Below are 24,927 nucleotides of genomic sequence, written 5' to 3'. Positions count from 1 at the left end.
CTACCTGTCAACTGCGTGTGATATCTAAAGCACTGTCTGTACCCTGAAACATCTTTTTTCTAAAATCTTTAATTAATATTTCGTGTTTCTTTCAGAGCATCTATGGATGGATATGTGAACCTTGCATGCATACCGCATCCTTACCCATTCCTAGCTCATTGGTCCTAAGGAGGTCAGTGTGCATGGGAAGTGGGTCAGCAGTGAGCCATGGCGCGGTGCAGCAACACCACATCTTCAAAAAAATCGTACATTTATACTAGAAAGTTCTTAAGATAAGACGTTGGGAAAACAAGTGAGTGGTGACATTAAAAAAGTTGTATATCAATACGAAGCGCGTAGAGAGATGCGAGGTTGGATAAGTAACTAGCGCGCGCTCGGAGTCGCTCGGGTAAGTTCGTGAGCCCTCGGTATGTGTCGTTCGCGCACGCGCGCGTCCACCATCGATCCCCGCCCACGCGTGTAGCGGAGTGCACGAGCCCGGTCGGACCGGCATGGCGACGTGAACGCCACCAGCGGCCTCCGGCGATGCCGCGATGGCCAGAGAGGTAACGCCGAGCGACCCGTCGCTTGCGTAACGATGGTTAATATCTATAACTACCCTTGGACTTTAGTGAGTGAAGTGAAGTGTGCATCCATGCAGTGGACTGTCATATCGATCAGGTTTAGGATAAGAACCATGACAATAGCCTAATAACTGTCAATGGCCATGGCTGTATGCAAGGTTGTAGCCTTTTCGTGGCACCTCGTAGCTCGTAGCGGCCTAGCGTAGCGCACCATCCGTACACTACCGCAACACACACGCAAACACACACATACATACATTTCAGTTTTAGTACCATCGCTAAACTATCCATACAGGGTGTATTTTCAACGTCTAGCTATACCATGTTAGGTAAATATCTAGGTCATAATTAAATTTCTTTTACTATGAGTATGATAGTGAGGTTTTCTATGGGTTACACAATGTATCGTGATTTTAGGGATGGTCCAATAGCAAAAGTTTTTCAATATGACCTACATATTCACCTCGACTCGTGTCTAAATGTTGAAATAAATCCTGCATATATATCCAAAATATGATTTAATATTGATACCCAATTTCATATATATTATAGCCCATATATCTTATATACACAGTGTATTCATAAATTACATAATAAATAATAATAATACACCAAAATATTACATCAAAATATCAAATTTTTGAGTGGCGAGTGATTCTGATTTGGTAATTTTAATTTTAATTCAACATAAGAAGTTTCGGTACCTGTAGCCATATGAACGTAAGTACGTATATTACAACTATATTTGTGGGCCGAAACCGTTAATATAATTAACAATATTTGGTAATCTCTAATCTATATTATTAAATTAACCTCCACTAGCTGCGCTAGTTATAATTTGACAGGTGTAAAGTACAGTGATACAATACAGATGGCGCTGATTGTCTACGAAAATGTTGACAAATGAAGTAGTACTTGCAAACCTACTTTACTATTCATGAGGGCAATTTTTGGCTGGACATTTGAAAGGGCTCAACCAGTCAGAAATCAGAAAGTATTTAATCGATCGTGTACATAAACCATTTTTAGGGTTCCGTAGTCTACTAGGAAAGCTTATAGTTTGAGACTTTGCGCCGTAATCGCTAGCCGAAAGCTGCAATTTGGCATAACTATGTAAATCAATCGTGCCGACAAAGTGGGAAAGTAAAAACTAGAAAAAAAAAATTTAGAGTAGGATCCTCCCCTGCGGGCTCAGCACGGATCCATTTTTATCCACTATCACTAAGCCCGTCACTTTCGCACTTACATACTTGTTAGAACGTGACAGGCATGGTGATAAATGATAAAAGTGCGACCGTGCTACTAGGGCTGCACGAAAAGTGGGGATGTTTTTTCGCTTCAAAACCATTGTGTAATGTGTTGGGTGTCGTTGCATAGGTCTTTCAAAACGAATACGGGCCTTCTAAAACAATATTATAGTAAAATGATTTAACTTTTGAACCATGGGTCCAAGAAACCCATGGGTTCAACGAAAACTATAACCAACATGATCAGTTATAAGCCGTATTTGAGTTATCGCAAAAAGTCATCCCTTCTTAGTAAAAAGACATACTATAAGCGCTGTGAAGATACTCCCTTTTGCTTGTTATGGTACTTGATACTTACTTACTAAAGTCCCGGTTTACGGCAGAAGGAAAACTACGGAATCCTACACTGAGCATGGCACGACATGCTCTTGGCCGATTTTTGTGTGAAGTATGACCCATAAAACTAGCTTAGCAACTGCTAAGTTATTTTTAAGGTGCAGTAGGTGCAGAAAACGGATTTTAAAAAGTCGTAGCGCTTTTTAACCAACTTCAAAAAAGGAGGAGGTTATTAATTGGACCGTATTTTTTTGTATGTATGTTACCTCAGAACTCTGTCATTTCTGAACCGATCCGGATTTTTTTTGTTTGAATATATATATAGGCCCTAATTGGTCCCGTTTTTGTCAAAACTTAGTTCTGATGATGGGTCCATGTGAGGAATCCATTTTCATCCAAAAAAGTGCCATTTGATGAGGTGGATTGTGAATAGAATAGAATAGAATAGAATAGTTTATTTGTGTAAAAAAGGGTATAAATTGATGTTACATAATATTGTTTCCAGTCCTTAATTTGCCATAATACACGGCGTACAAATATTCTTAAATTACAATCTAATATTAAACTTCCATTAAAATGTCACGTTGAAAAATAATAAATTACAATTAATAATAAAATCATAAATTGACAATATCATTTAGAATTACAGTTTGTCTAGTATATAAATGTACAATCATTATAAAACATAGTCAATGTATCGATAATCATTATAATCAAACCATAGAATTAGAATAGACAAGAACAACTGTCAATCTTCAAAAGTGCGACCAAAAATGAAATGCAAGTGTGTGCGTCAATTGTCTATGTGAGATCAAAAATAGTGATGTCATGTTACAACATATTAATAATCTATCGGTGTTTGATTGCTTTATAGACTACTTTTCATTCAAATGTGTTTTTAGGGTTCCGTACCCAAAGGGTAAAAACGGGACCCTATTACTAAGACTCCGCTGTCCGTCCGTCCGTCCGTCCGTCCGTCTGTCACCAGGCTGTATCTCACAAACCGTGATAGCTAGACAGTTGAAATTTTCACAGATGATGTATTTCTGTTGCCGCTATAACAACAAATACTAAAAACAAAATAAAATAAAGATTTAAGTGGGGCTCCCATACAACAAACGTGATTTTTGACCGAAGTTAAGCAACGCGTCGGGCGGGGTCAGTACTTGGATGGGTGACCGTTTTTTTGCTTGTTTTGCTCTATTTTTTGTTGATGGTGCGGAACCCTCCGTGCGCGAGTCCGACTCGCACTTGGCCGGTTTTTTTATTATAAACTGAAGAGTTAGATCAAGAAAAGTCTGCAACGATTTTGATAGCACACGCAGTGCAAGTGTTATTAACGTCAAAATTCAACGACGTTATGAGGTATAAATAACACTTGCACTGCGTGTGCTATCAAAATATTCAGTCACTATTAATATACCGACGAGTTATCGGTACTGTCATATGAAAATTTGGTCAAGCCCTAGCGTAAAGTAACAGTTTATGTTTTTACACAAAATATTCTAAATTATTGACTAATATGATAAAATATTAGCACACAACGGAAGAAAAACTTGTAATGAACTGTATAAACCGGCTTCTTACACTCTTTATGCTGTTAATTTGACAAAATATCGTTAAGAAAATTTCGCTCGGAATATCAAAATTACATGTGAAATATTTGCTTGGATTATTTAACCCCGTGACACTGCAATCCGGCACACTACGAAACACCATCCTCACTGTATTACTTTATTTAATAGTTTTCTTCCTGATTTGTTTATATTTTTCAAATTAAAAATTACGGTGATACGCTCTTGGCCGTCCGCGGCCGTCGTCAAACTCAAAAATGGTCACGTTTTCTCATTCGTAGTCTGACTCTTTCGCACTCATGAGATGTTCATATACGTGATGGCTTCCCTTTCGCACACTTCAGCTGTCTGTCAAGCGCGAGCGCGAAAATGACAAGTCTGTGAATCAAACAATATATCTGTAGCCTATAGTTTACATAATGTCAAAAACTCATCAATTGAATAATAACAGCTCTCTGTCAAATGGTCAAACAAGTGCTTCTTGAATAATTTTATTGGAAGGGCCTTAAAATCGTCAGTAAAAGTATTGAATAATTGTATTGCCATGCAATGTACGTTTTTCCTGCTCAGTGAAAGGTTTGTCCTGGGCATGTACAGATTAAATCGATGTGTACCTCTTTGAGACCTCATGGTGATTGTTTTAAAACACGTGGGGTGCTTTTTGACAAAAGTACATATTTCAAAGATGTACATTGCGGGTAGTGTCAATATTTTATTCTGCCTAAATAAAGGTCTGCAGTGGTCTAAATACCAAGCCCCAGATAGAGACCTTACACATTTTTTTTGTGCTTTAAATATGATATCAGCATCGACTGAGTTCCCCCATATTATCAAACCATATCTCAATAGGGATGACACGTACCCGTATAAATGTAAAAATAAAAAAATGTGTAACCTATGTATATCTTACCTAGAAATCTAGGTCATTCGGTTAGCTGCATTAGTCTGTTCATGAAATATTCTTAATTTCCCTTTGGAAATCACAGGACAAAAGGTATAGAATAATCTAGAAATTCTTGATAAGCTAGTTCATTATGCTAACATTGCTAACAAATAAAAAGAGCAGCCTTTAAAATCCTTTTTAATTTCTCATGCTCTGAAACAGGGTTATTTTTGTTCTAAAAGTGTGCAGAAAATGATACGTTTCTGCACTAGAGCATTTGACGTTCCAAGTAAGACTATATATTTTTTTTACGATTAGCAATTGAAATTTGGGTTTAATTGGATTTGTTATATAGTTTCTATTCTAACATTTAACTCCCCATTCCATAAATAACGATACTGCCTAAATTGTTAATTGAAAGTGCCCTCAAGATTTAATATAAAAAATTCTACTTAGTCATGTTTAAAAAAAACACATGCATTTTACTTTCCTCGTATTCGAAATGAAAAGTAGAGTATTTAACTCGGGTGAAAGGCATCATTTCAGAGCCTTTCATCCCTTGGTTAACAATCTACTATTACCACAGAATAAATAATAGTACTAAAGTACAGAAGACTCACTCTCTAACAAAACGCGTCTGTTACGATCGCGATACGTTACGATTACGCTAGGTGGCGACAGCGCCACGCGCGGCTTATGGCTTTCCCCAAAAGTGGGGCCGAACGGATGTACTTTTAGCTACCTGTAGCAAAGTTACGAAATCGCGGAGTGAGACACGCCTGCTTTTACCGAGTTCTAGACGTATATGCTACGTAGTGCCAATATCACTACACCTTAAATAAAACAAAGTCCCCCGCCGCGTCTGTCTGTTTCTGTGTATGTATGTCGCGATAAAGTAAAAAACGATTGAACAGATTTTCATTCAGTTTTCACCTATCAATACAGTGATTCTTGAGGAAGGGTTAGCTGTATAATTTGTTAAGGTTTAGTGTAACCCGTGCGAAGCCGGGGCGGGTCTCTAGTTTGACGTAAAACAAGGTGATAATATGGCTATTGTATTGCTCACTTGCATCTAGTGATTATATATATCTAAGCATAATATATTGGGTTAGATGTATGGAGAGAAGGAGGGAGGGGGGTACCCAAAGCAACTATAAGTCCCCCCCATGAAACATCTTTAGGTCCCTACCTAAACCTTCCCTCTCTGGATTCCAGCCCTTCTTAACTAAAATCCTGGAGCCACCACAGAGATGTGTACCTATACAGTCGTCATCACAGATATATCGGAGCGGCCAAGATGCTCTTAAATAAGTATCTGAACACGCCTCTATTTTCAAGGCCCTAATAGAGTGTGTGTTCAGATATTTATGAGCACCTCGGCCGCTCCGATATATCTGATGGCGACTGTACAATTATTATCCAGTTCTTTGGCTATAACACAAAATAATATATAGTTAACCGTGGGATGAAAGATGAAAGGCCAAACCCACGCAAGCATCTACACCCACTATGCATTAAGGTAAGGTTACGTAAATATATTTAAATCCAGTGGCTTAATGTCTATTTACATGTTTAAATATTGTCGGAGGGTTTGTAATTTTATTGTCGTCACCAGTTAAAAATGATTTAGGAGTACTATAATGGGGTTGGAGTTACCAAAAAATCAATGTATTTGTTTAATATTTAGATTCTGTCGGTAATTTAAATGTCAAGTTTGTCTCTCAAAAGTCTCAAGTACCTAACCTACTCAAGAAAATGAGCTGCAATTTTCTAAACTTTTCCCACGGAATCGAATACAAAACAAACTGGGCCGTATCGATTGCAATAATTCCCTTAAAATGAACCAGCGATGCTATTAACATTGCTTACAGACTATTCGGCTCGTGTTCCAAAATATTTTTATCCCCCATATTTATTGGGCCCCATATATTCCACGACTCTTCTCTTTCCACACAGACTCTATCCATGTTTTTCACATAATTTTCACATAACTATTCATGCATGGTGTGAAATAAATAAATTGGTATTATAGGACATTCTTACACAGATTGACTAAGTCTCACAGTAAGCTCAAGAGGGCTTGTAACGTATTGTGGGTATTCAGACAACGATATATATAATATACAAATACATAAATACATAGAAAACACTCAAGACTCAGGAACGTGTATATCTGTGCTCATCACACAAATAAAAGCCCTTACCGGGATTCGAACACAGGCCCGCTTCACAGGCCGGGCCACACCCACTAGGCTAGACCAGTCGCCAAAAATAATTTATTTTTAATACAGTAAATACAGTCGGTAAGCTTTCGGAATATCCTCGCAGATAAGAGCCGAAAGAGGGGAAAAATTTAATTTCTCTTATCGCACTGCCGACGCTCTATCTATCGGTTATTTATCAAATGCCATTTCACGACTAAATTGATGTTTTTTATTTAATTTATTTTGTCATATTTTTGTACAGTAACGTCAGTATTAACAACAGTAAACGGTTTATACTGTAGTTAATAGTAACTTCATGTTTCAGGTAGGTATTCGTTAATGGAGTGCAATATACATAAAAGGCCACTAAATATAATATACATATAAAAGTTTAAAAAATCCATAAAAAGAGCAACTTTGTTATAAAATGTTATGTAGATAAATTTTAAATACTTAATTACAATTTTCTAAAAATATAATCCATGCTCGTATGGATGGGTTGTGTAACAAAAATCCTGAGTATCCGATTTTTTGCACGCTTTCCCATATCGTTGCAAATGTCGAATGTTATTTTTTTATATTTTTGTTGCATTAAACTACACTTTTGCACCTTACTCCTTAGTAAGAAAGTGAAAAATGTAAATAAGTATATCTTTGACTTCGACTTTACCTACATAATTTTAAATACAAAAAAAAATAAAAAAATAACGTTCGTTCAGACTGGAAAGCGTAGAAACCGATGTAATGACGCTAGCCTGGCTTTACTTAACATCATCCCTCTCTCTCCCTCCTGTCAGCGTTCGATTTAATTCCCCCCACCATTAATCCGCCCATAAAGACCCCATAAACGCCTCCAAGGATTTTTACAGGCGCCAGAATTATTAAAAATCAATGGCCTCCCAATCAGACCTCTGTCTTAGTAACTAAATACTTAGATATTTTTCGTAAGGCCAGGAATGTGGTTGACTGTGTTGAGAAATACCATAACTATTATATCTCGCGTCGAATGAAAATTGCTGATGTCATGTAAAATTTTTAGAGTTTTTTTTGGAAGTTTAGCTAATTATGATTGATAAAAACTACCCTATGTTCTACCCCGGGCCTCATATTATAACCATACCAAATTCCATTCGAATCCACCGGTGTAAGCGTGGAGAGGTAGACAGACATACATACGTACTTACTTTAGCATTTATAATATTAGTAGAGATAAAATAAAGGGAAAAATCATGTTAGAACTTTGCACTTGTAGGTTTGTAACGTCAGCATATTAGGTATTATTAACAGTGGAATAAGTTTTCTAATGCCTGTTATTCACGGTTATACAGAAAAATAACAATAATCCTACAAGAAAGTGCAATAATAAGGAAAAGGAAAAACAAATCAGGAAATATACTCTATATAGGTGGGGATTCTACCTACACGTGACCCTTAATTTATGGCCCCATTTGCCTGTCACCCCATATCAAATACGAAATAAATTTTATCTCACTTACCGGGCAGAGTGCCGCCTACAATTAATACGTATATTTACCTACTCTAATTACGATTTTAAGGTGCAGTAGGTTCAGCCAGCAGAGTTTTTGAAAAGTCTTAGCACTTTTTCAGATCATAATACCAACGGTTGCCAAAAATATGAATAGCAATCATGAGGCCTCATCGATGCGAAATCTTATTTCCTGACTTTCGCTCACAGGAAAAAAATCACGAACAGGGATCCGATTCTCAAAAGCTTGTAACTTGTAATACAAGCGGATGTCACTTTTTGACAGCTTTTGTTAGAAAGGGACTTCCACTTGTATTACAAAAGTTACAATAAGCTTTTGAGAAACGGGCCCCAGGGCTAAACTGCACCTTAAAAACCGGCCAAGTGCGAGTCGGACTCGCGCACGGAGGGTTCCGCACCATCAACAAAAAATAGAGCAAAACAAACAAAAAAAACAAGCAATAAAAAACGGTCACCCATCCAAGTACTGACCCCGCCCGACGTTGCTTAACTTCGGTCAAAAATCACGTTTGTTGTATGGGAGCCCCACTTAAATCTTTATTTTATTGTTTTTAGTATTTGTTGTTATAGCGGCAACAGAAATACATCATCTGTGAAAATTTCAACTGTCTAGCTATCACGGTTCGTGAGATACAGCCTGGTGACAGACGGACGGACGGACGGACGGACGGACGGACAGCGGAGTCTTAGTAATAGGGTCCCGTTTTTACCCTTTGGGTACGGAACCCTAAAAATTGTTGCACAACTTAGCTATCGTCCGTCTCGCCCGCGCCAATGTACGGACAAGTGCGAGCAAAAGACACGATAACTAAATAACATGATTCATTTAAGTATCATTCTGATGTCAGTGTACAGTGAGCTGGAATTCATTGATAAAGTCGCCATGCGCTTTTGCGGCTGATGGTACAGTCCAATCGGCCTGTTAGTTAAATATTTATAGTTATTTATTTATCATAATGCGGCGGTGGCCGGGTGGATATGACGTCCGACTTTCAATCCGGAGGTCGCGGGTTCCAATCCTGGCTCGTACCAATGAGTTTTTCGGAACTTATGTACGAAATATATATTTGATATTTACCACTAGCTTTTCGGTGAAGGAAAACATCGTGAGGAAACCTGCATACATCTGCGAAGAAATTCAAATGTGTATGTGAAGTCCCCAATCCGCATTGGGCTAGCGTGGGGACTATAGCCCAAGCCCTCTCGCGCATGAGAGGAGGCCTGTGCCCAGCAGTGGGATGTATATAGGCTCAAATTATTATTTATTTATTTATTAAAATTTGTGTCCCAAATGTGGGTGGAATTTTACCCTGTGCATTGCATTGCACATCAGCCCCAAAATACCCGCGCTGCACGCTGGCCGGAGCATTTCAGATGGCCAATAAAACAGGGATAATGCATCTCTATTCCCGTCCACACTTTTGAGTGCCGCCGTGTCTGCTTTATTTGCTATTGAACCGTGATTTTTGCTGCATTGTACTTAGACTTTAACACATTCATTGCCACCCAGCCAAACAAGACATCCGCGGCAGGCCACTAAAAAATCTTCATATAAAGGTGTAGTACCACGATCCCGACTATCGGGTCGTCCGGCCTGGGAACGAAATCATAAAATACCCGATATTCGGGTTTGCGGCACTGAATGTGTTAAACTTTAAATGTGTACCATTCAAATCGCGCGACATTTTTTGAAAGTGAAATTGAAAATCTTTATTTCAGGTCAGTCTTTATTTTGTCTTATTGAATCTGAAAATCTGATCATGATTTTACGCTATTCGTAGTGTCTCTTATGTGCCAGTAATAGTACATGTACAGTCAGCAGCAGAAGTTGCTAATAGGGCGAGGTGTTAAAAATTACCTTGACACGCTCTCATTCTCTGAACAATAAAGTCACGTCAAGATCATTTTGAACAGCTGGCCTGCTTAGCAACTTCTGCTGCTGACTAATACATGCACTACCAAAGTGCCAGTAGCTAATAGTGTCAAATCATAATCAGATTTCAAATAATATAGATATTATGTTAATGCCGTAACTGGCTTGAATGCCAACTTGTGATAAGTGATATTAATCGATTTGCGACCGTATACCGGTTGATAAAACTGCCTGTTGACTATACATCATCTTTAACTACACCAGATAAAGCGAAAAATTCGCATTCTTATCACTATAATGTACTTTAACCAACGATCCCAAAATCAACTTGACGTCCCTCAAAATAAAGTTCATATTTCAATAACCAGATTGCAAAGTCGACTTGTTTATTGCTACGCCGCCGTAGCACCCGTAGACCCGCTACGCGTCGTGGTGAAATTGATATTGCTCGTAGCTTCGCTGGGACGTAGCGTAGTGCAATATAGCATATTGGAAATATTTCACACATATTGATAAGTTTTAGCCGTTAGTTGACTGTTGGGATGCCTGTAGCAGGTGGAATGTCTAAAATACCTAATACCTACCTAATCTTTATGGCCTCCTTGACCTAATAATGTTTCGTATACTTGTAGGCAATACTTTTTAGTCCGGAGAAATCCTACTAGAATTATAAACCAAGGTTATGGGCACAGGCGAGCCAATATAAACCTTATTCGAAAGTATTTAGGTTGCATTCTCAGCGTAAGTAAGGTAATAACGCTTAATTTAAAAAGTCTTAGTATTATTGTATCAGTGCGCTATACGACTACTCACGATGACTTTCATCGGTCTTGGCGTCAAAATTGTTCAATTACAATTTTTATGTCCAAAATTTAACAATATTTGAACATATATTTGAACAAGTAGGTAGGTCATTTTGCTTTACTTAAACACTGACTTAATACTCACTATCAAATACATATTTACACTGCACACTACATTTTTCACCTACTGACCTACATTACTAATCGTAAGAACACATCATGACTTACACCGAAATCGAATTAGATGACACAACAGCTGACTCGAGCAAAGCCTTCTAATAACTAATAGCACCAAAAGTGCATCATAGGGTCGCTAATTTCAAGAACTTACGGCATCACGAGATTACGAGCGAGCTGCAGTGCGGGGCTGCGCGGGAAAAGGGGGTCTGGGGGTAAAGGGGGGGGGGGGGGTCGCGACCGGGTCACGAGCGCGCCCAGTGCGGCCGCGGCGCTCCGCCGGCGCGGACACGCCGCGATGCTTACCCAAAACCTGTGAAAATGATAGTCGAAATTCAGGAGGTAGTAAACAATTTGCAAAAACCGCATTCAGCACTGTATATGGCCTTTTTGAGTTGGGGTGCATAGTAGTGTCAGTAGGTCAATGCACGTTGCGTGAGGCGTGGCGGGGGCGGGGGTGGGGTTGCAACGGTGCAGTTGCGCTCGCTGGGCGTAGTGGCTCACCTGATGATACCGTTAAATTAGGAATCGAAATGAATACGGTTGTTTTAAATCTCATGACACTCATTTTCGGTACATGTTTATGAACTTACCTGTATTATAAATACATTTTGAAAAAAGACAGACATTGCAGTGATAATAAAAGTCTTATTGCAAGTTTTAATATGAATCCATGATAGGGTAGACCGAGGCGAATTGAATCAAATGAAAAAAATCTTTGAAATTAAAAATATTTTCAATGTTTGACGTAAGAGAAAAGACGTACGGTGCAATGTCAGTATGCTCATATTAACACAAAAATATTAGGAAAACTAATGGATTTTTCACCTCGATTTGCCTCGATTTATCCTAGCATAACTTAACTGTTTTCACCCGTGATAAATAATTAAAAAAAAATACTAAAACAAAATAATTCTAAAGTTAGCTACCTATTCCCTTTAACAAATTTAATATAAGTATTATAACCCTTTGATTTAAACATTGGATCATCAGTCACCTCATCTATGCTGTGATCAAAGTGTACAAATGTGTGTGTGTGTATTAACTGTGTGTGTGTATCTGTGCAGGAAGTTAGAGGAAAGAGGCCTTTCAAGATATGGGACAGCTCTCGCAACGTGAGGAAGGGACTGGTGGTCACTAGTTTCGAGGAGCTTATACACAGAGGTACTTATCTATTTACTACTAAATGCCTAGGCCAAGATAAATTGGTTGTTCCATACTGACGCTATGGTATGTCCAATTTAGCCAGAACCCTAAATGGCGTAACAATCACGGAGCGTGACTGTACATCGACAAACACCAAACGAAAAAAATAAAATATATGGCAATTCAATTGGTACGAAAAGTCATGTGACTTATATGACTAATTTTCATACATCATTTAAGTTTAGATTGGCGTTTTCTATAAACGATTGTCATTTTGGCTCGGCCCCCTGCAACTTTAACGCATTCACTGTCAGCAACCCGCCAGGCGGGTGCACTATCCGTAGTCGCTTTTCGCTACATACGGTTTTTCCCATGTTATCGGCTACGCTCGTAGCGCGTAGCAAGCGCTGGCACTGCATGTGTTAAGCCCTTTAAGGTAATCGTCCCTTTTATTTAAGGTAATCATTCCAACTATAGTCCACTACTCCAGCAATGGTCCAAAGGTTCAATACATACAGTTCGTTTTTAGGGTTCCGTAGCCAAATGGCAAAAAACGGAACCCTTATAGATTCGTCATGTCTGTCTGTCTGTCCGTCTGTCTGTCCGTCTGTCTGTCCGTCCGTATGTCACAGCCACTTTTCTCCGAAACTATAAGAACTATACTGTTGAAACTTGGTAAGTAGATGTATTCTGTAAACCGCATTAAGATTTTCACACAAAAATAGAAAAAAAAACAATAAATTTTTGGGGTTCTCCATACTTCGAACTGAAACTCAAAAAATTTTTTTTCATCAAACCCATACGTGTGGGGTATCTATAGATAGGTCTACAAAAATGATATTGAGGTTTCTAATAGCATTTTTTTTCTAAACTGAATAGTTTGCGCGAGAGACACTTCCAAAGTGGTAAAATGTGTGTCCCCCCCCCCCTGTAACTTCTAAAATAAGAGAATGATAAAACTAAAAAAATATATGATGTACATTACCATGTAAACTTCCACCGAAAATTGGTTTGAACGAGATCTAGTAAGTAGTTTTTTTTTATACGTCATAAATCGCCTAAATACGGAACCCTTCATGGGCGAGTCCGACTCGCACTTGGCCGCTTTTTTTTAGCATTAGAAAAAAATGTTTTAAGCGATCTTGATTTGACATGTCTTATTTTTATTAAAAATCACCATTGAAAAATAAGTCACATTATAACAGCAAATGATGAATACCAATGTTTTTTTTCGGTTTTGTCAGAGTTTTTTCTTCCATTTATGTATCATAGGTACATAAGTATTGGGAGTAGTTAGGTGGTTTAATTTACAGTACCTACTGAAACTAGTAAATACAGGGTGAAACCTAAGTCGTAAACAGACTGCCGTATTCGAACTTCAAGATATTCACAAGAGACGACACGTACTAGATCCATTCTAGATACGTTATAGCTTAGATTTCAACTAGTTCTCTTTTGCAGCGCAATTCGGGCAACCAATCTGCCGTATTCGAACTTCAAGATATCGTCGGTATACTTCCAAAACATGATAACTGACAAAATGGTCAAAAATGAGTTATATGTACAGTTTTGTTAAAATTTTGTTGTTTTAAATATATATGTGGCATTTTTTTAATTTATTGTTATTATTTAGAATGTTAAAGAGTGTAAAAACGTAATAACAGACAAGAAATAAAATAAAATGTGCACGTAATAAATAATAAGGGTACTTAAAACTACATATTTCATAAAACTGGTCACGTAAAATATATAAAGTAACCTTTACATTTTTTGCCTGAATGTAAATAATTAAGAACCTAAAATTACAGCATCTGGTAAAACACTATAACATTATTTATCACTATTTACTTGTACACATTTCTTTCAAAACATTGTGTAGTTTACAACTAGATAATATTAATTTCACTTAAAACTGATTAAAATATGCTCGTTAATTGCAAAAAATGAACAGTAATATACATTTGTTACAGTTATTTAATTAAGAAGGAGTGTATTGTCACCCATATTTCTTCACTAAAGGAGGGAAAAGTCAAAAATTGCAAGAATAATTCACTTATAACTCTTTACCTGTAAATAGTAACACGTTGCATGTCACTTATTACTTTTTATTGCTACGTTAGTTTTTATAATTTGCTTATAATCCCGGGTAAAAGGATATTTATTATCTTTCTCATTATTTTCAATTATATAAATCATCATCTTCCTCGCGTTGTCCCGGCATTTTGCCACGGCTCATGGGAGCCTGGGGTCCGCTTGGCAACTAATCCCAGTAATTGGCGTGGGCACTAGTTTTTACGAAAGCGACTGCCATCTGACCTTCCAACCCAGAGGGTAAACTAGGCCCGTATTGGGATTAGTCCGGTTTCCTCACGATGTTTTCCTTCACCGAAAAGCGACTGGTAAATATCAAATTATATTTCGTACATAAGTTCCGAAAAACTCATTGGTACGAGCCGGGGTTTGAACCCGCGACCTCCGGATTGCAAGTCGCACGCTCTTACCGCTAGGCCACCAGCGCTTCAATTATATAAATATACATTTTTAAATATTTTTTACGTAATACATTAATGTTACTCCATTTTGTATACAGGCAAAACATGATAACTAACACATCCCATTTTTTTATCGGCTAATATTTTACATTTTTCAAATTGAAAATATAAATTTTACCAATTTAAGGCAATTTTAACATCTCAAAAATGTTATATCTAGAATTAAATTAGTAAAAACGCGTTTCTAAATTCACACATTTAAGGGTCAAAGTTTTAACTCGCGTTTTCTCGAAACTATGTTTCAGTTAGTTATCATGTTTTAGAAGTATACCGACTATATTCACAAGAGACGATACGTACTAGATTCATTCTAAATAGATACGTTATAGTTTAGATTTCAACTAGTTCTCTTTTGCAGCGCAATTCGGGCAACCAATGTCACTTTTACGATAGATCGTGTTAGATATCTATTAGATGTGAATTAGGTCTCTAAGTAATATCTTGTGGAAATCGTTCAAAAGTATCTCCAGAATCGCGGAAATGTCAAATTTGACAGGTTAGATCTTAAACATATCGTTATCGTATCTAGGCGTTGTCTAATAGATATCTATTACAAAATCCGAATCGGGCCCAGAGTTTTTTTTTCTAATTCATTGCATTAACTCTAGAAGCAAACAATTAAACTTTATTGATAATAATTTCAAATAACAAACACACCAACCTTATGGTCACCCTATTCGACAAGACTACAGTTACACTGCGGTGGCTGGTAAGAAATAATGGTGGATTCCGGACTGGGTGAAGGCTTAGGTAACTATATTGATATGATTTGTTTTATTAGGTCGACCTGTATGTGTAACTAACTATGTAATGGAATCTAAGGTAACTAATTTAACCATCTTCCAAGGATCGTAGCGTCATGAAAATTGGCAGCTGTATGTAGTTCTGATGACAATACAATAATATGGTACTGTCGAACTGATCTAATGATGGAGACAGGAGGTCTGTGGCCATAGGAACTCTGTGATGAAACAACGCAACCTAATTGTGTTAGGGGTTTTAGAATTGTCTCGATGAGTAATAGTTGTCTGTCGTAAGAAAAGTACAGTCAGCGATAAAAGCTTGTACCAAAAATTATTTTTTTGACAAAAACTTATACTAGGTACCTCGTCTGTTCATAAGTTTTGAGACGACACAAAAATTCATAAAAGTAATGAAAGTCAATTAAATAATTACCCAAAGATTGTCTGGAAGAGATCGCTTTTTAACGGTAAGACCGCCTGTTGTTTACCTCTGCTTGTGTTTCTGTTTTCGATATTGAGGTGTGCAATAAAGAGTAGTGTATTATATATTTTAATTTTCGAAATGTGTCATATTATTATGTTACCTTTAAATAACGTCAGAAAGTTATAAAAATAAATGCAGTTAATTTACAGAGGTTTTTAATAAAATAGGTCGAGTTTTTAGGGTTCCGTAGTCAACTAGGAACATGTCCGTCTGTCTGTCTGTCCGAGGATTTGCTCCTTAATAATCGTTAGTGCTAGAAAGCTGTGGCATGGATATTTTCATCAACCATTCTAAAAAAATCGTAAAAAAATAAATGAAATAAAAATTAAAAATCCCGTTGCCATTACTCAATTTATGATTGTATCTCTATGTTTGATCTCAACTTTGATGGCGATACCTATGGGACAAAGGGTCACGTGCGAAAGAGACAACTATTAAATAATCATACTCTCAAGCTCAATCACGCATACCCGATGTCCCCTAGCACCTGCCTAGCACAAATAACTAATTATCCGTAAGCCCCCTCCGTCTAAAAAGCCTATGTGTCCGATATAAAGTTTGAGTAACCGTAAGCCTTATTGCAACGTAATAAAGTCGATCTATGGTTAGTCAAAGTTGCTTTACCATTCAACATTGCGAATCGACGAGACTTAAACCCTATTGCAAGGACATAAGATCTATCAATGGTTAGGTAGTTAGTACAGCCTGTCCGGACCCAGGTCAGATTTGTCGGGTTAATGCACTGACCTGCTTTAGTCCAGTCTGCTTTGAGCTCTTTTAACGGCACGCCGTGTCTGCTAAAAGTATAAAAAAAACCCGGCCAAGTGCGATTCGGACTCGCGCACGAAGGGTTCCGTACCATTACGCAAGTGGGCAATTTCATTTAAACTTGTACTTTAAAGCGCGACTTAAGTCGTGTTTCAGTAACGTCTAACCAGTCGTCTAACCGTCACATTCCTGAAAAAATGTATGCGATTTGACATTGACCGTCAGTTTTGTGACGATCTCCGTTAGCTCAAGAGTCAAGAGCGTGTAGTCCCGGACCCGGAGAAACACAATATCGCAAGTTTAAATGTCATCCAGTTTACTAACTTACCAATTTATAAATTATCTACATATTACTTATATATTAAGAATACAGACTATTGGAAACATCGAATTTGGTTAATTAATTAGGTAATTTAATTTATTATAATTTATAACATTTAGATTTTTTTATTCGTCAAGCTTATTGAAGATGTGCAAATTATTTTTTCTCCCAATAAAAATCGAGGAAATCAGGTCCGTTACATGCAGTCGGGTCAATCCTCCTAAAAATATCCCAATGCCCATAACGTTTATACTAGTTTTTTTAACTTCACGTTTAAGACAGTTTTCTAAAGCCTTCACCTCTCTTCCCCAGGAAAAGAGAAGCTCTCAGTATCAGCGTCAGAGCCGGTGCGACTGGTCCTCGAGAGTGACGGCACGCAAGTAGAAGACGGGGACTACTGGAGAACGCTACCCCCCAACACCGTCTTACTCCTGCTCAGGCCGGGCGAGAGGTGGTACCCCACCGGCGTCGACGTCATCAAGGCTGGTGAGTACAGGACACTACCCCCCAACACCGTCTTACTCCTGCTCAGGCCGGGCGAGAGGTGGTACCCCGCCGGCGTCGACGTCATCAAGGCTGGTGAGTACAGGACACTACCCCCCAACACCGTCTTACTCCTGCTCAGGCCGGGCGAGAGGTGGTACCCCACCGGCGTCGATATCATCAAGGCTGGTGAGTACAGGACACTACCCCCCAACACCGTCTTACTCCTGCTCAGGCCGGGCGAGAGGTGGTACCCCGCCGGCGTCGACGTCATCAAGGCTGGTGAGTACAGGACACTACCCCCCAACACCGTCTTACTCCTGCTCAGGCCGGGCGAGAGGTGGTACCCCGCCGGCGTCGACGTCATCAAGGCTGGTGAGTACAGGACACTACCCCCCAACACCGTCTTACTCCTGCTCAGGCCGGGCGAGAGGTGGTACCCCGCCGGCGTCGACGTCATCAAGGCTGGTGAGTACAGGACACTACCAACACCGTCGTAATTCTAATCAGGCCGGGCGAGAGGTTGTACCCCACTGGCGTAAACGCCATACGAGTACGATAGAAGTAGGTACGATATTTCTTCTCCAAAATAGTGCAGATTTCTTAATACATTTCTACTTAAAATATTTATCGGGTAAAGTAGTTGTTATATAATTATTTTTACTAACTAATTTTAAACATTTTCAGCGATATCGGCGATCCCAAAGATAGTATGCGAGACGATCCACGCCCTCGAGCTACACGATGAGACGCCCTCATGGAAGATCATGGACAACAAGGGGCGCGTCACGGTGGTGCTGCACTGGGACCAGCGGCCGCAGGCCTCGCCGGCCGCGCGCTCGCCCTCGCGCCAGGCCAAGCCCGACCGCCGGCCCTCGCTCGTCATCCAGACCTCGGTGGAGCGCGCGCCGCCGCCGCCGCCGCACATCACCGTCGTCAACCACGACGAGCCCGGCCCCGCGCGCGCGCGCCTCGCCCGCGCCGCCGGCTCCCTCGAGCACGCGCCGCCCGGCGCCGTGCACGTGCACACCTCCGAGTGCTCCGCGCCGGGCCCGGCGCCGCACCACGCGCACGGCCCCTCCCCTCACTCCCCTCGCCCGCCGCCCGACGAGTGTGACTTCCACTGCTGCGCGCTTCACGAAGAGGGCCGCCGTATAGCCGTGCACAAGAGCGTGGCCACCTCCCCCATCCAGGACGCCCAACCCCGAGCCTCCCCCCAGGGCCGCCCCAAAGGTCACGTGCGATTTCTCGACGCGGAGTCCGCCCGCCGCGGCGAGCGCGACTCCAGCGAAAGCGAAACCGAGAATACTCTAGTCGAGGACGAGGCGGTCACCTCCGAGAAGTTCCTCCTCCTCATAGACCAGCTCAGCGTCGACCAAAAACGCCATCTCACCATCAAAGACATAGGCATCATCTTGGAGCGGCTCAGCTCGAAGATCCTCGACGTGGAGCGGCTCGACCGCGAGTCGGAGTCCGACGACTGCTACAACTGGACGATCAAGGCGACGATACGCGGCGACGCGCTGCGCGAGCTCGGGGTCATCTACAACGGGAACTACTACGCGATCAGCGAGCACCCGGGCTACCGGGACGAGAACGAGGAGGCGGGCGACGAGGCGGAGGAGGAGGAGGAGGAGGACCGGCTCTGATCGGGCCTGTGCGGCGCCGCCGTGCCCGCCGCCGCCGCCGCCGTGCGGCTCGTCTGCCGCATCGCCGCGCGCTGACCGCGCACCGCCCGCCGCACGCCGCCCCGCCCCGCCCCGCCCCGTACAGACCGAGCCGCCCGGACGCCCCGCGTGGGGCTCCGGACGCTGCGGAACGGTCGGGAGCTCAGAACGAAGCGCCCGTCGCGCTGTGAACATTTAGAGACTTATTATGAAATTTGTCGCCCGCCCCGAGCGGCGAGTACTATATTAATGATAGCTGAAATTACATATTGTAAGTAAAACTGACTTCCTATCGATTTCTAAGGTGATTACTGATTACTTAAGTGTAGCGGTCGCACCGCGCGCGCACAAATATTGGTTATCCGAGTGTCAGTAGTTATATTCTTAGGTAAATAACAAATTATACACGTGTTAGCGAGGGTTCCGTTTGTCGCCCGCGCCGCGCCGCGCCGTGTTCGCGAGGAAGGCCTAATGTGAGCGTTGCGTGTACTTTATATCAAGTCGAGCATCCCGGTTTTATTAGGATGTATACGCATCGGTGTGATTTATATATGTATGAATGCGGTACACTACAAGTCGATCGATTAACACGAGGGGTGTTTGTAAACTCAAATGTATGTGAAACGGTTTGAAAGCAATCTGTCGTTAGTATAAGTGAGGGGTGGATTAGAAAAGGAACTGGTATCTCGACGCTTTAGGAGTGAGTCACGAGCCAGCCGGGCTATGTTTCAGAGAGAATTAAATAAAGAAAGCACATTTAACACTACACAATAGATATATAAAATTATAATTAATAAATGACGTTTAAAGGTTGTACTTAACGATACGAATATACCGTCGAGCAAATACATCATGCCAAAGAGGTATCGGTAGTCGTAAGTTGATTCTTGTATTTATTAGCCGTATGGTACAGTAGTATATTATTGTATAATGTTTTTAATTTTTGTATAGAACCGACGTGAAACATTCACTAATGTACATGATATTGGTATAATGTGGTTCAATGCGTACCCACCGCGGTGTAACTTAAAATTGTATAGCTATTTAAGATGTAATGTTAACAATTACTATTATTATTAAATTATTATGATTATTGGGTACGTTTGCGGCGTGAGTGGGGCCGGTCGGAGAAGACTGCGAGCGGTGAATAGACTATCCTATTTATATTCAACAAATACCGTCTGACTTCTAGTTGAGACTTAATGCCGAGTTTACATGAGCTTAATAACGAATTCTCAGTACAAGTTTTTTCATGAAACCTTAATATGACTAAATATACCGTAATCGTAGACCATTGTATTGTAAAAATGCGTACCTATATGCATTCATCATGTGAATAATAGTGTCCACGTAATGCCTCGGCTACGAAAAAAAATTCTCCGAGCGATTCATGCAGCGTCAAGCGCCATAAGTAAAAAATAAATGTATCTATAGCATTTGACGCTGCACGCATAAGCGTTGAGCGTATAAGCTCGGAGCGTAATTTCCTTAGGATAGAAATCGCTACTCGCGCCTTATCCGCCCGTAGTTGAGTGATCGTGCATTGTTTTTTATTGATATTCTTTTGTTACCTATCGAAATTCTGTGAAGCTATAATTTGATCTGAAATTCTCGCTAACTTATTATCTGCAGAGTAACGTTTGGTTGGAACATCAGAGTTTACATTACCTAGGTATGTCTAACGTGTTAGAGTATTGTAGAATAGTACGCAGTATTTTCATTTGTTAATTTTTTGGGTGGATTTATAGAAGCTCTTGAGTTTTATTTTAAGGTTTGATATTGTGATTGTCTTAAATTATTTCAAAGTAAGTATTACTCTTTCGATGGTAAGATAGAAAAGGAAGAATATAAATTATAATTTCTCCCAGCTACCTATTGCTCCCAGTCGTATTACAGTCAAATAAGTAAAATGCCGACGGCGGATGACGTCATTATTTTGCTCAAACTCGTAAATTTAGTCGTTGGGAAGCATTCAAATGGCATTAACATATAGCCAGGGTCTTTTCTTGCCCCATGTTGAAGGCCAGTGCTAACAACAACACTTGTGTAAGTACTTACTGTCCATAGTTGGCCTTTAAGTTATTACGATAGCGTTTACGCTTTGTCACTTAACGACAATGGTACATATTGTAACCTCCCTGCTGGGACACGGTCATTACTATTTTCAGAAGCCAGATAAATTTATTTTGTATTTATATTTATAGTATACATTCCATGCAGAACCGTTTGCTGCTTTACTTACTGCTCTACCTCTCACCTCCTTCCTTTCGATAGCTTTTATTATCGTGGCATGAATGCTCAGTATAATGTAAGTGTGCGCCGGAGTCGCTTTCAACGAAGTTTAAAACTATAAAGTAGATGACGCCGTTGGTAAAATGTTTTATTGACTTATCAGACAACAACTAACGCGTGTAAAGGCAAGTGTTACAATTTAACAGTTAACATTTTAGAGTGCCCTATTTTGGGTAATGGGAAATGATGTACCACAGACGAACCCAGTAATCTGGTCCCTTGAAGATTGGAGACCACTGGACTTAACTGTCAAAAGAACGTTTTCGCTTTGGCGTCATCTATAGTAAGAAAATGACAGTTTTAACTTCTGACGCGCTCAAATGGCGTTTCCCGCTCGTGACTGTGTGGTAAGTAACTTGTTTGCAAATTTACTCGCATCGTAACTGAGTCGGGAGCGAGATGCGTCTCGGCCACCGTTAGAGTAGGTGCGGTGAAGTTTACGATCATGCGTTATTCCTCTTTCGATTTGAATGTTTAAGAGGTTCTAGACGTAGACATTCAAGCTTAACACAGATGCGATGTAATTCCGGGCGAAATGTCTATTATGGTGATGCACATCTTTCAGATATATCGAAGAGAAAAACTGTATGAGATAGAGCTGAAAATTTTCCACCCGAAATTCCATCGCGTCTGAGGCTAGCCTCAATTTTTTTTTTGTTCTGTAGAAAGGGGTATACTAACAACCTCATCTACAGACGCACTAATTTGTCGGTTCACGAGTTGAAACGACAAGTTAATGGTTGAATTGATACGTCTATAGAGCCCAGTATGCAATTAGTTTGTACAGCTAATAAGTATATGGTGTTACGGTCCGTTACGCACATTTTTAATCTAGTAAAAACATTTCGTTATATTATAAATATTTTTATGTGTATAGGAGTAATAATAATGAATTGTAAATGGTTTGATTCTCGCGTTTCTCATTTACGGCGAGAGCGACTGAGATATTAAATGGCATGTGGTTAATTGATTATCATTATTGTGAGATTACTTATAGAAGTTATAGATGACATTCGTTCGTTTTGATTGCGGAGTTTGTTTATTGAACTTTTGTCCGTGAGATTGCAATGCGCCTGCACTGCTAGTGCGATCATCTTTCATCTTAAAGTCTGAGATAAGGCGTTTGTCCCTCTCGTATTAATTATATGATAGTAAGGGACGAAAACTTTAAGTTTGACATAAAAGCGATCGTGCTAGCAAGTCTGGTGGTTTTCTTTAATGACTCGGTTGCCGTTGGGGGCCTTGCGCGATGTGTATAGCGTTACCCAAAGGAGAGGCAAAAGCTTCGAGTACAAGTGTTAGCGTCAAGCGTAAAAAACAAATGTAAGACTTTCATTATAGAAGTTACAAAGTTGAGCTGCAGGCGACGCTCACACTCTAATAGCTTCAATCGTTGTACATTTATTTTTAATAGATGTATGGCGTTCAGTGTAAGCGTCAAGCAAATTCACTCGGAGCGTTTTTGTGGCCCTCACTTCATATATACATAGCAATAGCACTGCCCTCCGGCAAAACCTTGTGAATTGGGAGCCGTAACATAACGCATACATAAGTAACACGTTATTAATATACATAACGTTTAGAAGTAATAGCTAATGTAATACATTTCGTAAGAGACTTTCTGTTTTTACATCGTATTAGGCGGATCGGATATGGTAAAGAATTCTGTTCGGTTGTAGACAAAGTAACATTTAATTGTTGATCACACATAAAGTACTTACTAGTTAATATTATTTAAACGCTTTTAAGGATTTAGTGATTTAGCATTGTAAACATCACACACAAGTAAAAATTATATTTGGTTGCAATGATATTTCATTAATATAATTTTTACTTGCTAAAAAAACAAAGATTATTTTTATAGCAAACCTAAGTTATAACACTTTTATATAAGCGTTATTGACAAGATTGGTTTGACAACTCACTATTACTTTGTATTATTGACGTGGAAATGGTTTAAAATTAAAAATCTCAACAAAATCAAATATTGCTTTGTCTGCAAGATTGTTGCCAAACCCCTACGAATAACACATACGTAATATATTGAATGTTACTAGTACATAATGAGCATATAACCAATAGGCCGTCTAGCACTTAAGTAGGGGAACCTACCTTTGTCAAACCTACGTGCCAAAACCATTTTTATAATACCTTTGTGAGTTTGTTGTGTGTTTGGCAAACAGTAGCAGCTGTAGCCCGTAGCATGTAAGCACCTACCTAAGACTCCTTGATTGGATGGGCTTTCGATATTCACGTAAAACAAATGCAAGCGTAAATGTACAAGGCACTTTGCCGTTTGTCGCCACGCTGCCCGCTCCGCTGGACGCTTACGCCTCGAGCTGTACACTAACAGGCTACGGGCTACGACGTACGTAGCGCTACGCTCGTAGCTTGTGAACTCATTCAGCGCTAATAACGACACATTGTCGTTACGCCACGAAACATTTCCGCCATGTACAAACAAGAAAAACTATTCTAGGGGCTACGGCATAGCGCTACAAGTTAAGATTAGCAACGAATTTAACAATAAATATATCTTATGATTATGACTATTGCTCGCTTTGTTTGTCAAAACACACAACAAAACGTGTATGTTTGTGTGCCAATTACTTTAAAAATCGAGAGATAACTCCTACAAACTAATCTAATGAATACAATCCTGCATTCATATCTTATTGATAACGAAGCGCGCAAAAACTCCCTTGTGGCTTTTTAAAACGGTCGATGTTTATTTTGTTGTTAACTTTTCTTTTTCGTCAGATTTTCATAAAATTTGGTGAATAGATGAAGTTCCATTCTGTACAATCTAAGCGAAATAATTAATTTATAAAAAAACTCTGAGTTACGAAAACGTATGGTATTTTCGTAACACAACGGAAAATGGCATAGTTCTTTTTTGTATTTATTTCGTTGAGAATGCGGAGCTCTTAAAATTAGCCAAATATACAAATCAAACAAAAGAAAAATTCGACAACGAAATATGAATCCACTCAAATAAGGTTGTCAGCAGGGATCGGAACCGGTTTTTTGCTAAAACGTCGAATTGACCATTTCGAATTATTTTAAACTCAGTTGTGTTTTTAGAACGATTTCATATTATTAGATTGCCCAATCAGAAATTAATATTAACAAAGAACAGAAAAATACCGGTTTCGATCCAATACAAAAAATACCGGTATCCGATCCCTGGTTGTCATTGCGTGCTTTGTTATGGATGGTATTTAACAGTGATATTTCAAGTTTCTGGGCGTTATCTTTCGAAAATTACGCTCCAAGAAATTGTTCCATATTTTAATGTTGCCC

At 39.6% G+C, this 24,927-nt stretch overlaps 1 protein-coding gene across 5 annotated transcripts; it reads left to right on the top strand.

Moving 5' to 3' along the window:
* Positions 1-374: 374 nt before the first annotated feature.
* On the top strand, positions 375-19,414 carry LOC134649051 (uncharacterized). 5 transcript variants are annotated; one of them, XM_063503764.1, is made up of 4 exons: positions 375-545; positions 12,235-12,331; positions 17,495-17,668; positions 18,353-19,414. In XM_063503764.1, the coding sequence occupies exons 1-4, from the start codon at positions 534-536 to the stop codon at positions 19,312-19,314; spliced, it is 1,245 nt and encodes a 414-aa protein (XP_063359834.1). In that variant the 5' UTR covers positions 375-533; the 3' UTR covers positions 19,315-19,414. The 5 variants fall into 5 exon arrangements, with proteins under 5 accessions (XP_063359834.1, XP_063359836.1, XP_063359833.1 ...); XM_063503766.1 differs by having other exon boundaries at positions 375-580; XM_063503763.1 differs by lacking the exon at positions 375-545 and adding an exon at positions 585-721.
* Positions 19,415-24,927: the final 5,513 nt, after the last annotated feature.

Source organism: Cydia amplana, chromosome 6 (assembly GCF_948474715.1).
Source record: "Cydia amplana chromosome 6, ilCydAmpl1.1, whole genome shotgun sequence".
Classification (NCBI taxonomy): Eukaryota; Metazoa; Arthropoda; class Insecta; order Lepidoptera; family Tortricidae; genus Cydia; species Cydia amplana.
Note: the sequence above shows the minus strand (reverse complement) of the source record. Positions and strands in the feature narration are given on the sequence as shown.

Coding starts and splice junctions, on each gene's coding strand:
- LOC134649051 (XM_063503763.1), top strand. CDS start 701: ATGGCCATGGCTGTATGCAAG. Junction 722..12,234: donor TGGCCATGGCTGTATGCAAG/GTTGTAGCCTTT, acceptor GTATCTGTGCAG/GAAGTTAGAGGAAAGAGGCC. Junction 17,669..18,352: donor CGTCGACGTCATCAAGGCTG/GTGAGTACAGGA, acceptor AAACATTTTCAG/CGATATCGGCGATCCCAAAG.